Source organism: Ixodes scapularis, unplaced genomic scaffold (genome assembly GCF_016920785.2).
Source record: "Ixodes scapularis isolate PalLabHiFi unplaced genomic scaffold, ASM1692078v2 PGA_scaffold1__304_contigs__length_218370807, whole genome shotgun sequence".
In the NCBI taxonomy this organism is placed as follows: domain Eukaryota; kingdom Metazoa; phylum Arthropoda; class Arachnida; order Ixodida; family Ixodidae; genus Ixodes; species Ixodes scapularis.
In genome coordinates, this window is record NW_024609846.1 from 28,951,901 (window position 1) to 28,965,856 (window position 13,956).

General features: G+C 48.9%; 2 protein-coding genes across 2 annotated transcripts in view; one reads left to right on the forward strand and one right to left on the reverse strand.

Annotated features, from left to right (window-relative positions):
* Nucleotides 1-10,395, reverse strand: part of LOC115332754 (citron Rho-interacting kinase) — a 66,184-nt gene extending 55,789 nt beyond the window's left edge. The window contains exons 1-5 of the mRNA XM_040216943.1: nucleotides 10,317-10,395; nucleotides 8,470-8,701; nucleotides 4,429-4,604; nucleotides 2,828-3,078; nucleotides 213-306 (exon numbers count right to left, since the gene is read on the reverse strand). Of these exons, the coding sequence (XP_040072877.1) occupies nucleotides 213-306; nucleotides 2,828-3,078; nucleotides 4,429-4,604; nucleotides 8,470-8,692 (744 nt within the window). The 5' untranslated portion in view covers nucleotides 8,693-8,701; nucleotides 10,317-10,395. The remainder of the gene's footprint in view (nucleotides 1-212; nucleotides 307-2,827; nucleotides 3,079-4,428; nucleotides 4,605-8,469; nucleotides 8,702-10,316) is intronic.
* A 359-nt stretch (nucleotides 10,396-10,754) lies between these two features.
* LOC8029432 (bicaudal D-related protein homolog) overlaps nucleotides 10,755-13,956 on the forward strand; it is a 145,069-nt gene continuing 141,867 nt past the window's right edge. Inside the window, exon 1 of the mRNA XM_029995205.3 lies at nucleotides 10,755-11,432. Within this exon, the coding sequence (XP_029851065.2) occupies nucleotides 11,166-11,432 (267 nt within the window). The 5' untranslated portion in view covers nucleotides 10,755-11,165. The remainder of the gene's footprint in view (nucleotides 11,433-13,956) is intronic.

A 13,956-nucleotide genomic window follows, 5' to 3' on the forward strand; every position in this document is an offset into this window, starting at 1 on the left:
CTTCACTAATGGAAAATTTTCAAAAATTGATATAGATAATGGTTCCTTCAGAAACTCTGGCATCTGGTTCAGATAGCTTGCGCTACGTTTGGGCAGAAACGGTGTATACAACAGTGCGTAATTTCCTTTTGCATTAAGAAAGTTTTTTTGGGGCCCGTATATGGTGCCCCGCCCAAAGGGTCGCCGGCTCCTCAGCCCGAGCAAACACTCACGCTTTTCCTGTCCGCAAGCTTGGCAGCAGAGCCGAAGTCGGCCAGCTTGATGTGGCCGGTGCGGTCGATGAGCACGTTGTCCGGCTTCACGTCCCTGCCGCACGGAGAGCGATTGGAACATGTCGGGAGCGAGACTTCAATTTGCACAGTGCTACGCCGGTCATGCGTCGGACCGCCTTTTCCTCACCGAGGGGCATAATGCATGGCATTGTGCGTTTCAAATCTCAATAATGCTTGAAATGCAGGATACGAGGAGCGAACGTTTAATTTTGTTTGAGGGCATTAAATGTCAAGCGACATTATGGCATAACGCGATGTGGTGTCCCACCACGTGACTTCAGCTCGCGTCAAATGAGATTACTTGCCACTGGGCGTGCTCAGGTACATTGACGAACAAATTTATGGGAGTTAAGCGCCATTTGCTCTAGATTTAGCCTGTAGAAGCTTTCCAAGTTTAAAAGCACCAATGGCCAGGAGAACCTTACAGTGCATCCAAATGGAAAAGAATCCTGAAAATTTGGTGTGAGCAATCTTATTGGTTGAGACCCGAAAGAGGGCTTACGATTGGTCCGGCCCAGTTACGTGATATTGCGCCATCTTCAGTAACACCCTTTGACAATACCTTCCACTTCAGATCATAAAGTATAGACCACTTACAACGTAACCGCTTATAGTGCAGGACCGGGTATACCGCGGCTTTTTTAAACCACCGGTTCGCCTCCCATAGAACTCCATGTAATTAAATACCGCATAAAATGCAGGCGCGCGAAGGGAAATGCTGGTTATAGTGCGGTTTCTGGAACAGCCCGCCGACCGCGCCAACCGACAGGCACAGCGAGCACGCTTCCCTGTGCGACACTAGATAACGGCGCTAGCCGCAAGCGACACTCGCGGGGCAAGGAGATTGCTTGAAGAAGCGGGGAGAAGCGAAGAGAGAGGCTTCAGTTGCCATAGCGACGGAGGGACGCACGCACGTGTCGTTCACATGCATGCGTCTTTCCGCTACGTTGGAAACAACCGCAACGACAGACCAATCGCAGGTCGAGGAGAAGTGTTCGCGCGCGTTGCATGCCGGTTGCAGGCCGGCTGCTTCTGTCCGCAAACATGGCGTCGGCGGTGATTGTCGACGTAGACGGCGTGGTGGAAGCCTATCGTTCCGCGTAAAAGCCCTATCCTTGACTGTGAATTTTCGTTATGTGTTGCTATGATAACCCAGCATGTGCTAGAAGGGAAGATCCACCTACTCGTGCGGCGATGTCGTGGCGGCACTCTCAAGGCAGCAGAAACGCCCGTGTCGTTGTGTTTGTTTACTTCGACTACAGTGGTGCTTTCTAAGCATTTGTGTTTTCGAACATCGCCCGGATTTCTTATATGGAGCATTTCACGCCTGTGCTCAAGTTGAAGGTATTACTGGCGAATTTTCACGCGTTTTCATCACCAGAGAAAAGTGATTAGGGTTAGCAATCCTGAACGCTCGCAACGTCCGTCCGCAACCTGCGACGCCGTTAAAAGGCTGCGCCAGGCAAAAGTCGCTCATTTCTTTCAAAATGTGTGACACACTTGAGAGAGAAGGGTACTAGTCTGGTGAAATAAAGACTTTCCTCGAACTAAGCTTTATTTTTCATCTAATATAAAATAAATTGTTTTACAAAGGTAAGTTGTCTCATGGCATGCATTTTGGCCTGAAAAATTGATGTTTTGGTTATAGCGCGGTACTGCTTATAGTGCGGATTTTCACGACTCCCGCAACATATGCTATATGCGGTCTACACTGTATTCCTGCTTTGCTCCTCTTCCTTAGTATGATGTGCCTCTTAGCTCTTGCCAGTTTGTGTTTTGTCTGTCAAGGAATGCCTACAACAAAAGTTTGGCTGCCTACAAACGACACAAACTGGTAGCTAGTGCCAGGGGAACAGTGAACTCTCAAAGAGGAAGGAGCTAACAATGCTCCAGGTTAGTTTTGCCTACCTTGGACTCATAAAAAATAAAGAAACCTAAGGTTGAAACTTCAAATGCATTTTTCTCAGTTTCACTTTTTGGCAGGAAATGTGGTACAAGGAAATGTATCATTTGACATTGTGAAGGTGTGAAAATTTCATTCAGTGGTGTCACGGACTGAAATTTCCTGAGGAACAAGTTAAGGTACTCACAATCTGAAAAAGCCAACTTCTTCGTGACAAAAACTGAATATTTTAAAACACAGAGATTTGTTAAAAGCGTTTGCTCGTTTTGGATGTTATTGTTTTTCTCTAAAATTGTGTTTTCTACAATTAATTTTTACCTTAACTCGCACTAACTCGCACTTTCCATTAAAACAAACACTTTTTGGATTGCAATTTTTTTTTTTAAATACATTTCCTTACAAAGTAACTTTTTTCTGGAGCTCACTAAGCATAGTATGTTGTAGAATGGGCCTACACAACTGAAACTTTAGATGCCATCAATCCTAATGGGGTTAAATTCACCCTGAACGTTTGAATCAATATGAAGGAAAAGTTCCAAAGTTAATCCTACCAGGCCCCCCCTTAATAATCTAGAGGGAAAGATCCCACGGATATCGGTCGCATCGGAACGGAGGGGCATAGACCACTTCCAAGGTGTGCGTCTGCTTTCACCTGTGTACGTATCCGAGGGTGTGCAGGGCGTGCAGGGCCAGCACCAGCTCGGCCAGGTAGAAGCGGGCGTCCTCCTCGGGCAGGGCAGGCCCGCTGCGGTCCAGCAGCCCAAACAGGTCGCCCCCGGGTAGAAACTCCATGACCAGGTACAGGTGGGAGGCGTCCTGGAAGGCGTACTGCAGCTGCACCAGCCAGGGGCCCCCCTGCGGGGCTCGCACCAGGACGTCCCGCTCCTCCTCGTAGAAGGCCACCTGCGGGCACACCTTCCAGTACGGCTCCGCTCCGGCAGAAGCAACCGGGTCCGACGGACGCCTCCTAGCTACGCTCCCTTTCACTTCAAATCTAGCCGAGTTCATCGAGTGGCACCAAAAGTGCCTTGACATGGCCCTTCTTTGCGCGTCTGCCATTGAACCAATCATGCGCAGTAAAGGCACTGCAATCCTGCACCCTTCCTCTTTGTGCACGATTGGCTCAGTCGGGAAACGGGCAAATCCGAAAAGATGTCGAGAGCCGTGACGTGCTTTTGGCGACGCTCGAACTTCCAAACAAAAGCTCGCATTTCCTACGTCCAAGCGAAGGTTAGACGCCGGCTGCGACTCACGTCAATGTCAATGTCAAATCACGTTTTCCTCGTGACGGTGCCTTTATCTACGAGAGGGTGTCCTATCAGATCTTTCTGAAAGGTCAAACCAGTCCGAGCTGGTTGGGCGTCATAGCCCGCGTGAAACGAGTGTCCCTGGTCCGAATGCTACACTTTGTTTCGTGATATGTCTAAAATGCCGTCAAAGCTGGTGGCTCGAGCGTGGGGATCAATCTTGCGATTCCCTCGCGCCTGCTTTTGTGCAAATGATACCCTAGGTCAGGGGTTCTCAAAAATTTTGGTCTCACGGAACCCCAGGAAGCCTCAAAAACTGCCGCGGAACCCTCCCCCTCCCTCCCCTCCTCCCCCCCCCCCCTCCCTCCATATTTGCCGATTGAGAAGCAACAGATGCAGAATTGTAGGCAATTTTGCTTGTGTTGCTTCTCATATATCCCCACCATATCAATCGCGATGTCAGTACAAAGTGAGATGAAGGCGCTTTGCATGGTCCTGCCGCGCAGCCTGCGGCATGGGGGGGGGGGGGAGGGGTTGCAATTTGGGTATTCGCGGATCCCATGAGACCAGCTCGTGGAACCCCTGTGCTCCCCAGAACCCAATTTGAGAACCCCTGCCCTAGGTGAAGCCATGCGCTCGCACGAGTAACTTCATTGCCACCACAAATTGACCACGGAATGGAATAGAGTCCCAAGGCCGTTGCACGGAAAAAGCTTCCAGCCAGAGTCCGAGTTACAAACACTCCACATTTCTCAATGCCGTAATAATTGCGGAGAGCCCGGAAGCAAATGGCCTTCTACTTGCGGAAAAGTACCCGCACACAAGTGACTGGCAGACAGTAGCACTAAAGTAGACACTCCACGAAAATCCAAACATTGAATGGTCGTTAACCCATGGAACGATATTCTTAGATGAAAGATCACACGACGCTTTTCGAGCGGTCTCTGCAGGTACCTCAGACACCGACCCACGTCGCCCGCGCGTGTATCAATGGTTGCGGACTCACCTCCCTCTGGGACAGGGTGTAGTCCTTGCGGAGAATCTTCATGGCATAGATGTCGCCTGTGGCCTTCTCCTTCACCATGTGGATGTCGCCGAAATGGCCCCGGCCAATCACTGCCTTCATCTCAAAGTCCGAGATGCTCACCCGCAGCTGGCGCAGCTCCGTCACGATGCCCTGGTCTGCGGGAACGAGGACGGAACGCCCGTTACCCACCCGGCGGACGACCCACCATGGCCTTTCCGTGTCCTTATCCGACGGCGGCTCTGACGAGGAGCTCCACCTAGCCTTCCGGCAGATTGGGAGCAATTGAAAGCTGGCCACACACAATTTCTTAGGACCTCAGCAATGTCCGTCAAGCGAACGCACACATGGCCAATGGTGCCGGTACTGCAGCAAATCGAGACAGCCGGGTTCTGTTACTAGGTCACAGGCAAAGGATCCACCTTACGAGAAGTTAAGCAGGCATTACGGTTCGTAGCCCTCGTGCTTGCAGGTGCCTAATAAGAAGTTTGTAGTTTAGTATCCTTAAAACACTTGCAAAACTTCCCAAAGGGCAACGCGAATTCTGGTTAAAGTTGAAATTGTCCAATCCCGAGGCTACAACACCGGGCGACTAGCACCATGCACCCACTTCCTGTCACGAGTATCGAAACTCACAGAGTATGCGACACCTTTTACATACAGTCCATTGCACCGGCCAAGCTTCCAAGCTGCCTTTATGGACTCCTCAGTCTTTCGTATTTACTTCCCCCGATTTGGGGATTTCTGTCATTTCTTTTAGAGCGCAGCTCTTAGGGGCCCGTTCCCGGCTTGAGCGGCGTTGCCGTCGGCGTAACCAAGGTCACCCCAAGGTCACGTGGCCCCCCAAGGTCATCCCCCAGGGTCACGTGACACCCAAAGTCACGTGACCACCCCCCAGGGTCACGTGACCCCCCGCCGAGGTCACGTGACCTCCCCGATGACGCCATCATCACTGATGACGTCACCAGCATCCGCATCGTCATCCTCATCATCACTGATGACATCATCAGTGACGTCACTGATGACCTCACCGGCATCCGCATCGTCATCATCACTGATGACGTCATCAGTGACGTCACTGATGACCTCACCGGCATCCGCATCGTCATCATCACTGATGACGTCATCAGTGACGTCACTGATGACCTCACCGGCATCCGCATCGTCGTCATCATCACTGATGACGTCATCAGTGACGTCACTGGTGATGTCACCGGCATCCGTATCGTCATCGTCACGGATGACGTCATCAGTGACGTCACTGATGACGTCACCGACATCTGCATCGTCATTGTCATCATCGCTGATGACTTCATCGGAGTCAACATCGTCATCGTCACTGATGACATCATCGTCACACGACCCCCCCAGGTCACTTCACCCCCCCCCCCCCCCCAGTACCCTTCCCTCCTCCTCCTCAAGGGCTGCGCTCTAATTCGGTGTTACAGGGAGTTGTAAACGGCTTGTGTTTTACGAAGAATATGTATAATGCCAGGATTTTATGAGAATGTATTCAAAAATGTTCAACGCATAAGCGTAACATGCCAAATTCAGCGATCTCACACCCTGCTAAATGTTGCTGGAATTTTTGTTCCAAACTGTAGCACTAAATTGGTACGAACTCAGCGGAATTTAGCGCGACTCCCGAGCTCGTGAAGGGCCTCAAATAAACACCCAGCGCAGCTCAAGACACGCTGCACATCCTGCTCTTCTTTTTATGAGCAATGCCCCTATAGCAATCCCAAAATGGCCAACGATATAAATAAATAAATAAAAAGCAACTATCGTGTTGTTGTTTATTTGTCCACAGGAGGTTGGGTAACAGGCACTTCAGCATATGGGTTCTGTGGCCTTCCCGAAAACCGTGCACGCCTCATCTGTTCCCAACTCTCGTGTAGACAAAGATCAAGTCTCGGATGACCGGCGAAGAAACCACAATCCTCTCGGCATTACAACAATGAAGCCATTCACTAATACAGTGATACCCATACTCAGTTCATGCTACGTTTTATAATAACTTGGAAAACGATGAAAGTTACAGCCCCACCGAATTTTTCCAAAAATATCTGAGAGGTGGACATCGAAAGGGGGAGGGGTTACTGGGAGGAAGGGGCTCTAATGCACTGAAATAGTGCGCACTGTATTTTCGCGCTCTCTTGTGCACACTGTGCCCGCACAGTAACGATGCCGAATGCAGGCATCAATCTGATAAGCATGGTGCTGCGAGATTCGCTGATTCTGGACGTTCCAAGGTATTATATGTTTCAAAGACCGCGTCCTTTAGTTTATCCTCGACAAAATACAGAGGTAGCTAGCACACCACAAAGATTTGCGATCAGTTGAGCTAGCAGGTGCCACCCACTGCCCACCATGGGGAAAAAAAAACCTGCAGCCCAGGGGGAGCCAATAGGAACCTTTGGAGCTAGCCATGCATCAGTGGTGTGCGGAAGTGTCCCCTGGCATTGCGCAGGCCAAGGTACTCGTGGGCCTTCTTATTGGCTCACTGGGGTTCTAGCTTTCGCTGTTTGCCACCGTGGAGTTATGCCGAAATGGTGTAATAGGGGAATGTGTGGCTCATTATTGTGCATTCTAGCATGGCATGGCTCAGCTATAATAAAATAGCACTTAAACTTGAAAAACAGATTACTTAAAGGAGCACTAAACCATTTTCTGCAATAGTCTATTCATGATTATAACTCATTCTATGGGCTCTAAGTATCCTAAATAACCAAACATTCATGCATGGCCAATTTGTTTAATAAAATCGATATCAAAGATTGATACCATCGAATCTAGTGCAGGCACCAGAGGGCACTGCTGGACGAGAAACCCTGGAGCAACTGTATAGGCTCTGCTTTCAGAGTCAGAGTATCACATTCTTTTTCCTTTCGCTGCCAACTCCGTATTGGCAGAGAAACAGTCACGTGCGCCAAACTGGATCCAACCTTCATGCAGGAAAGCAAACTTGCAGGCACCGAGTTTCGGGCAAAGCATGTTTCTTGCTTTGCGTTTGCGAAATATACACCGCACACTAAAATAGAACAAACTGGAAGGTTCCTTGACCATTGAACATTCTGTGTAGCCACTAAATACAGTACAATCACGTTGTTTTATAACGTGAGCGATGTTTCAAAGCATGTTTTCGTCGGGGAAGCAGATGACACGGAGTATGACCGCGTTAATCGTTCCGGTGGCGCTCGCGGTGTGATACGCGACCGGCACATCCGGGCACCTCAGACCAGACAACGTGCAGCTACGTCTTCGTCAGCTACAATGCTCTACCGAGGACATGAAGAGAAACAGGAGATAAATGACGAGACAACAGGCGCACGTGCCGCGAGTCACCTTTTTTTTTTTTTTTGCTTTGCACTTTGCAGTTTGTCACCTCACAGCGACGAGATTTGCGCCTCCGGGTCTCTTGCAGAAGGGACGGTCTCTTCCCGCAGTGCAGCTTGGATACAACATGGCTGCCTGGGAGCACCATTGTGATACTGTGCCCCGCAAGCGGAGCATATACAGTTACTCTAAGAAGCCCTTCTAGCCTGACGGCGCTCTCTGGTGTCTGCGAAAGGTCCAAGGTAATCAATCTTTGACACCCATTTCACTAAAGAAATCGGTCACACACGAATGTAGTGTTTAGTTTCTTAGGAGGCTCAGAGCCAATAGGTTGAGTTACGACCATAAATAGACTATCACCCTTTAAGAGTGGTGACAGATTTGAGGTGCTCGAGGAATTCCAGAAGCTACAGCATAGGAATCCAGGTTGGGGATCCATGTTCTACCAATAGCACAAAATAACCACTTTCTTTCTTTGCTCAGTGAGCCGAAGTGAAGCTGGCAGAAAACCTACATTTAACCTAAAGGTGCAATCCTTTTAACCCCCAGTTCTCCCCCAAACAAATAATATGTGAATGAGCCAAAACATGTTGAGAACAAACAGTTCAAGCTGCTCTAAAAAAAGAGAAAAACTAGGGTTGCTTTGTTACACTGGGGAGGCCAGTCTGTGTGGAAGGATGCACTCACACTTGTCGAGGAAAAGGGCAATGTTCTTGTCCCTGCGCAGCTGCTCCCTGTTGCACTCGTCGTAGAGCGCAAACAGGGCGTCCAGCAGGCTGTCTCGGCTGGCCAGGTGGCGGTTGGCCAGCTGGCCACTGCCACGGCCCAGCAGTAGGTGGTTCAGCTTGGTCGACCGCACCGCTATCGGCTCGCGCACGGCCGGAACCGCATTGCCCTTGGCGTGCGCCATCACTCCGCACTGGAAGCAAGAACGGCAGAAATTTGCTTCAGAGACGACAAAGACTGAGGTTTAGTTAGAAGCGATGCGAGTGTAAGCACCGGGATGTGCAGTGGCTTCACAACTCCAAAGAACTGCGCACGTCCTTTGTCTAGGCTCGTGCCGCCTGTTTGCAAAAGTTTGCCCGTTTCCAGAGGAGAATGACGCCAAACTTCAATTGAAGTGTCGAGTCATTTTTCGCATTTGCGGCACAAAGGTTACAATTATACAACCTGCTTCTGCACTGAGAAGGCCCTGCCAAAGACTTACCGTAAAATACCGGGGAAGCGCCCACTCAAAATTTAGAGATAATCGCAAAACAAACGGGGGATGGGCCCTTGTCCGGTCATCAATTTTACGTATAAATGTACTGTGCATATGTTTTCACATCTTAGAAGTTTGGATATGGGTGCTTAATGTGGAATGGGCGGATGCGCGGTATTTTACGGTAGCACTATAATTCAGTTAGATTTCCTTTCTACCTGGCTGGACGACGGAACAGGGCCACTACTGACTTGGGTCCAGACTTACAGGATGCTACGCAACATAGGAATTATGTATAGGGACTTTGGGGAATGCAGGTCTTCCCTGTGCATCTTATGCAATATAAAAATTTTGTATTAAAATATTTCACCTCATCCTATCCCCCTGTAATGCATTCATCGAAAGCAATTATTACATGCTACGGCCATAGACTTTGATGGAGCAGTTATATGTTGACTGTAGCCCCATTGAGAGGACAGCCAGGGCGGATTGGTTAATTATATTTGGAAAGGTACAGCGCAAAAGACTAACACGGACAGAAGGGCCAATATTTTGTCTGTTCGTGTGCACCTACCGCACTGGACGTTTTTAGGTAGGTACCATCTCCTTAGGTAACCGCAGCCCCAACTTGAAGGCGTCAACAGCCCCTCGAGCGAACGTTGGCTAACCGTTCGCCAATAAACGAAAACGATGCTGCTTTCACAAGGACTAGAGCGAAGAGGCAATAAAAAAAATTTAAAAAGCCGTCGATGATCAAAACGTACGTTGGATCTGGAAATGTAGCAAATGAACAGGTAGGCGTTGACGGAAGGAGCGCAACGCTCCCACGCGTCGCAACGTCCGCGACCTTCGGACCAGTACACTGTCAATGGGGGCATGCAACACCCGTTGGTAATTCGGAGACATCCGCTAGATCGTGCCACTAGAAATTAGACAACCGCCTTCAGTTTGACGGTGTGGCGTACTCGGACAGCCGCCTGTGCTACTTAGGACGGATGTCTATATTTGGAAGCGATAGAAAAATGCCCGCACGCCGCCGTGCGCGGGAACGACGCAGCATCTGGCAATGGTGACTAAAGCTAGGTTGCGACCAGTGTTTAATATCATTTGGTACCTCATGAGGTGCAACGAAATTTCAAATGCGTACGCTGTAGTACGTTACCGTTTCGACAGCGTCGCGGCGTTGCTCAATGGGAGCGATATGACCGACTCCCGATTTTAAAACTGCGTCCGTTTTCGCGGCAGTCTGCGGCGACCTTCGGTCATATTTGACGAAAGTAACCCCTACTTTGGCTGTGTCAGTATTTAAAAAAGTAAAATAAAGGTTATTTACCCGAATATTGGTACACCGAACGCTTAGTCCATTGTAATCCTCAGCTTTCCAGTTACCGCGGCGTTTTATAAACGAAAAATCAAAATTCAAAGGAACAATGTAGCCAGATGATAGCTCAAAATGGCTAAATAGCTCAAGCTGCTCAAGCCAGGCTGAAGCGTCTCGCACAAGAGTTTAAGTTTGTTTAATAAAATGATACTTAAATATCATATAAACCTTGTAAATTAATGACCGCAATATTAATTGCGCTTTTGCCTATTTGTTTTTCTTTAAAAGTTTACAAATTCTTTTGAGCGCGTATTTGATAGTTCTTGTTTCGTTTCTGCGTTCCGGACATATGCGCTCGCAACATTGATATACGCAGCGCTCGGATTGGTCTGCTTAACTGTTACGTCATGCATACGTCAGGCCTTGCCAACACCTGGTGGGTCGGAGCGCGCATTTTTGTGCTTGCCTGGCTCCAGGTAGGAGACGGGAAGAGCTCCTTCGCCCCTAGAACTGGTATCGCGTCCTGACAGCGTCGCTCCAGCCAGCGTGCGTTCCACGGCGACGTCGTTGAATTCTCCGACCGACTGTCATCGTCTAATTGCTGCGCTCCGGCGTCGCCGCATTAACGGCGACGATGATCGCCCGAACGCATTGAAAGAGCAGAAATTGGGTTGTGTTTGATGTGGGCCTTGGGTCTGAACGACCCCGCGTCGCTACGCAACATGCCGCGGAGCTGTCAAACTTTTCGGCGGCGGTGGCTGTGACTCATCGGGATACCTGCGCTGGATCTGGGTGCACGGTGGTCGGCGATCGCTGGGAGTGCGAGTGCTATGCCGGCAGCGAGGTGCCGCGTCGTCTGTGATGTGCGCGTGTCGTGTGGGAGGCATGCAGCCGAACAGCGCTAGTGCGTCGCCCATGCTCGACGAGCTCGAGGATTACCTGCACGAGATCAGGAGTCGGGACGACGAAGGGGACGAGGACGGCGCCGGGGACGTGTACTCGCAGCTCGCCCAGAAGGAGAAGGACCTCTTGTTGGCTGCCGAGATCGGCAAGGAGCTCCTCGAGAGGAACACGGACTTGAGTCGGCAGAATGAACGACTCACGGAGGAGTACTCGCGCAAGCTCGAGGTGAGCCCTTCGATCTGGATCTGAGATCGCAATGAAGCGCGCTGTTTGAAGTGAAGAAGGTTCAACGTCGTGTTTGAGTGACTTTGTTACGGTACTTTATGCAGATCACGGAGAGACAACCGCGGAAAATGAGCGCCAATGAATGACATAGAGGAGGCGCGTCGGCAGTTTTGGCAGGTTACTCCGACACTGTATTCCGCGTCTTCCTTCTTCTTCTTCTTCTTATTATTATTATTGTTATTATTATTATTGTTATAAGTATTTACAGTTTACATTTGTGTTCCTGGCCAGAAGGTGGAACCTCCTCATCCTCCACCGAAATATCCCGTTGTTCGATCGGAGACGGGCTACTTCGAAGCTCTTCTAAAAGTCTGAAGAATTACCAGAAATCTACCGCACTGCGTTCGGGGGCTGACGCGAGCGTTTTATCGTGTTTTATCGCAGTTGTTTCGTGATTACGTCCGCATGATTGTAAGCAACGTTTATAGAATTCCAGGACGACGTGTCACGTTTATAGTTAGACGGACCTTACGCGCTTGGAATGGCTTATACTCTAATAGGAAGTCATTGTCGGTCCCTCGAAAACAAAACAAGGCGACCCACTGTCAGCGGGACCGGATTGCTCGTGAGATCCGAAAAGGAAACTTGTTTTGTACAGTGCCAAATGGAGCGTAGGGGACGCTGAAGCGCGTCTTGTCATCGGAAAGGTACTACCGCGGAAAGAAACAGGGCGACGTGTGTGTAACCTATTCCGCTATCAGTCGTCTTTATCTTCTAACGACGACCGACTGCTCTTGTTTTGATTGCCTCAGACTTTATTCGTACCTCGGTTTATCTGTCGGTGGGGAAAGCGAGGGTAAAATGGGCGCTTTTAAGTTGTTTCTTTCTTTGGGGACGTTTGGAGAAGCATGGTCTGATGATTCTTTGCTTTCCTGGTTTTTGTCTTTTTTGCTCGAGGCAGTGCCAGCTGCACGTTCCCGCCACGGGACATCCGGTGGGGAGAAGATTTCCCCACTATTTTCGGCGGAATAGTTTTATATATATATATAAAGAGAGAGAGAGAATTTATTTATTTACTTAATATATATATATTTTCTTTTTTTTTCTTTTTTTTTTTGGGGGGGGGGGGGGGGGGGGCTGCGATTTGCGGGAAAAAGATTCTGTAGTCGCTGTTGCATTCTTGCGGAAACAACCAAGTCACGCGCCAGCATCTTTCTGGTCTATGTACAGGGATGTTCTCGAGAAACGAGAACCGTGTTTTTCGGCCCGAGTAAGTAAACTACGCATCGCAGAATGCTCAAACTCCGTGAAATTGGACGCTGGCGGTTGGGATAGAATACAAAAGTTTGAGAACGTGACGTTACCTGGATAAAGAATATAATTAAGGAGAACGAACTTTCTCTGTGAGCCGGCATCCACCTATGTCTAATTTCGTCTAAAAAAAAAGGAAAAAACATTGTGAGCGCTTGTAGTATTTTTTTCAGTTAAACAAAGCTGTCAGCAAGAAAGAAAGCAATAATATCTTTCTTGGTGACTAGTGTATTTCACTGATATAAATCCCACGAGCGTTCGCAATATCAGTTCGCGTTTTGACGATATTATGCTTAGGTGGACGTCGGCTCATAAATAAATTTCGTTTGTTTCAGTTATTTTTTAATTCAGGCAGGGTCATCTTTTCAAACTTTCGCGTTCTATCCCAATCGCTAGCTTCACATTCTCACGGAGTCTGAGCTTTCTACGACGCATAGTTCATTTATCCGGGCCGCAAAACACGGTTCTCTTTTCTCTGAAACTCCCTGTATATACAGGGGAATATTTTTGATCCGAAACAGATTTTTCAAAAAGAAGTCTTTCTACGTGAATGCCGTCTCCATTGTGTTATGTTTCTTGAGCTCGGCGGACATTCGAGGGTCCAATAACCGTCACACTCTGAAGACTAATTAACTAAAATTCGGTCATTAACTTTTTAATTGTTGGTCTTATGGGCCATGTTGCAATTGTAATTTTGAAGACAGCCACCCTGGAAGGCTAGGACATCTTACACGATTAAAAGAAAAAAAGCAATTGGTTCGCAGATATCTGTCGACAATTTCTCCCCTTTCTGTCCCCATGATTCCGAAACTGCAAATTCCAAGCGCGCCGGAAGCGCTGGCCACACGACGCTCGTAGAAGTGACGGTCTCGGGTTTCGTGAATTACAAGTCGTCGTGATCAGTGATGATCTCATATGTGCGCTGCAGCTGTCAGGGTGCGGCTCGGGCTATGCTAACTCGCTGGGACAGTCCTTAGCACGCTCGCTTTTAATGGTGAATTTTAGTAGATTGTTCCGATAACGATACTCTGCCGCCGCCTTTAACTCCCTACTAAAACTAGCTTCACTCACGATTGTTTGTCGGAGGGGGAGGCGCTTTGCCAGATAGCGTATACGCACCACACTCTAAAAAGAGAAAGTGCCGATTTAACTCTTTTTGGAGTGCTAGTGGCTTGTCACGGAATCCCCTCTTTTAAAGAGTAACTATAACTCT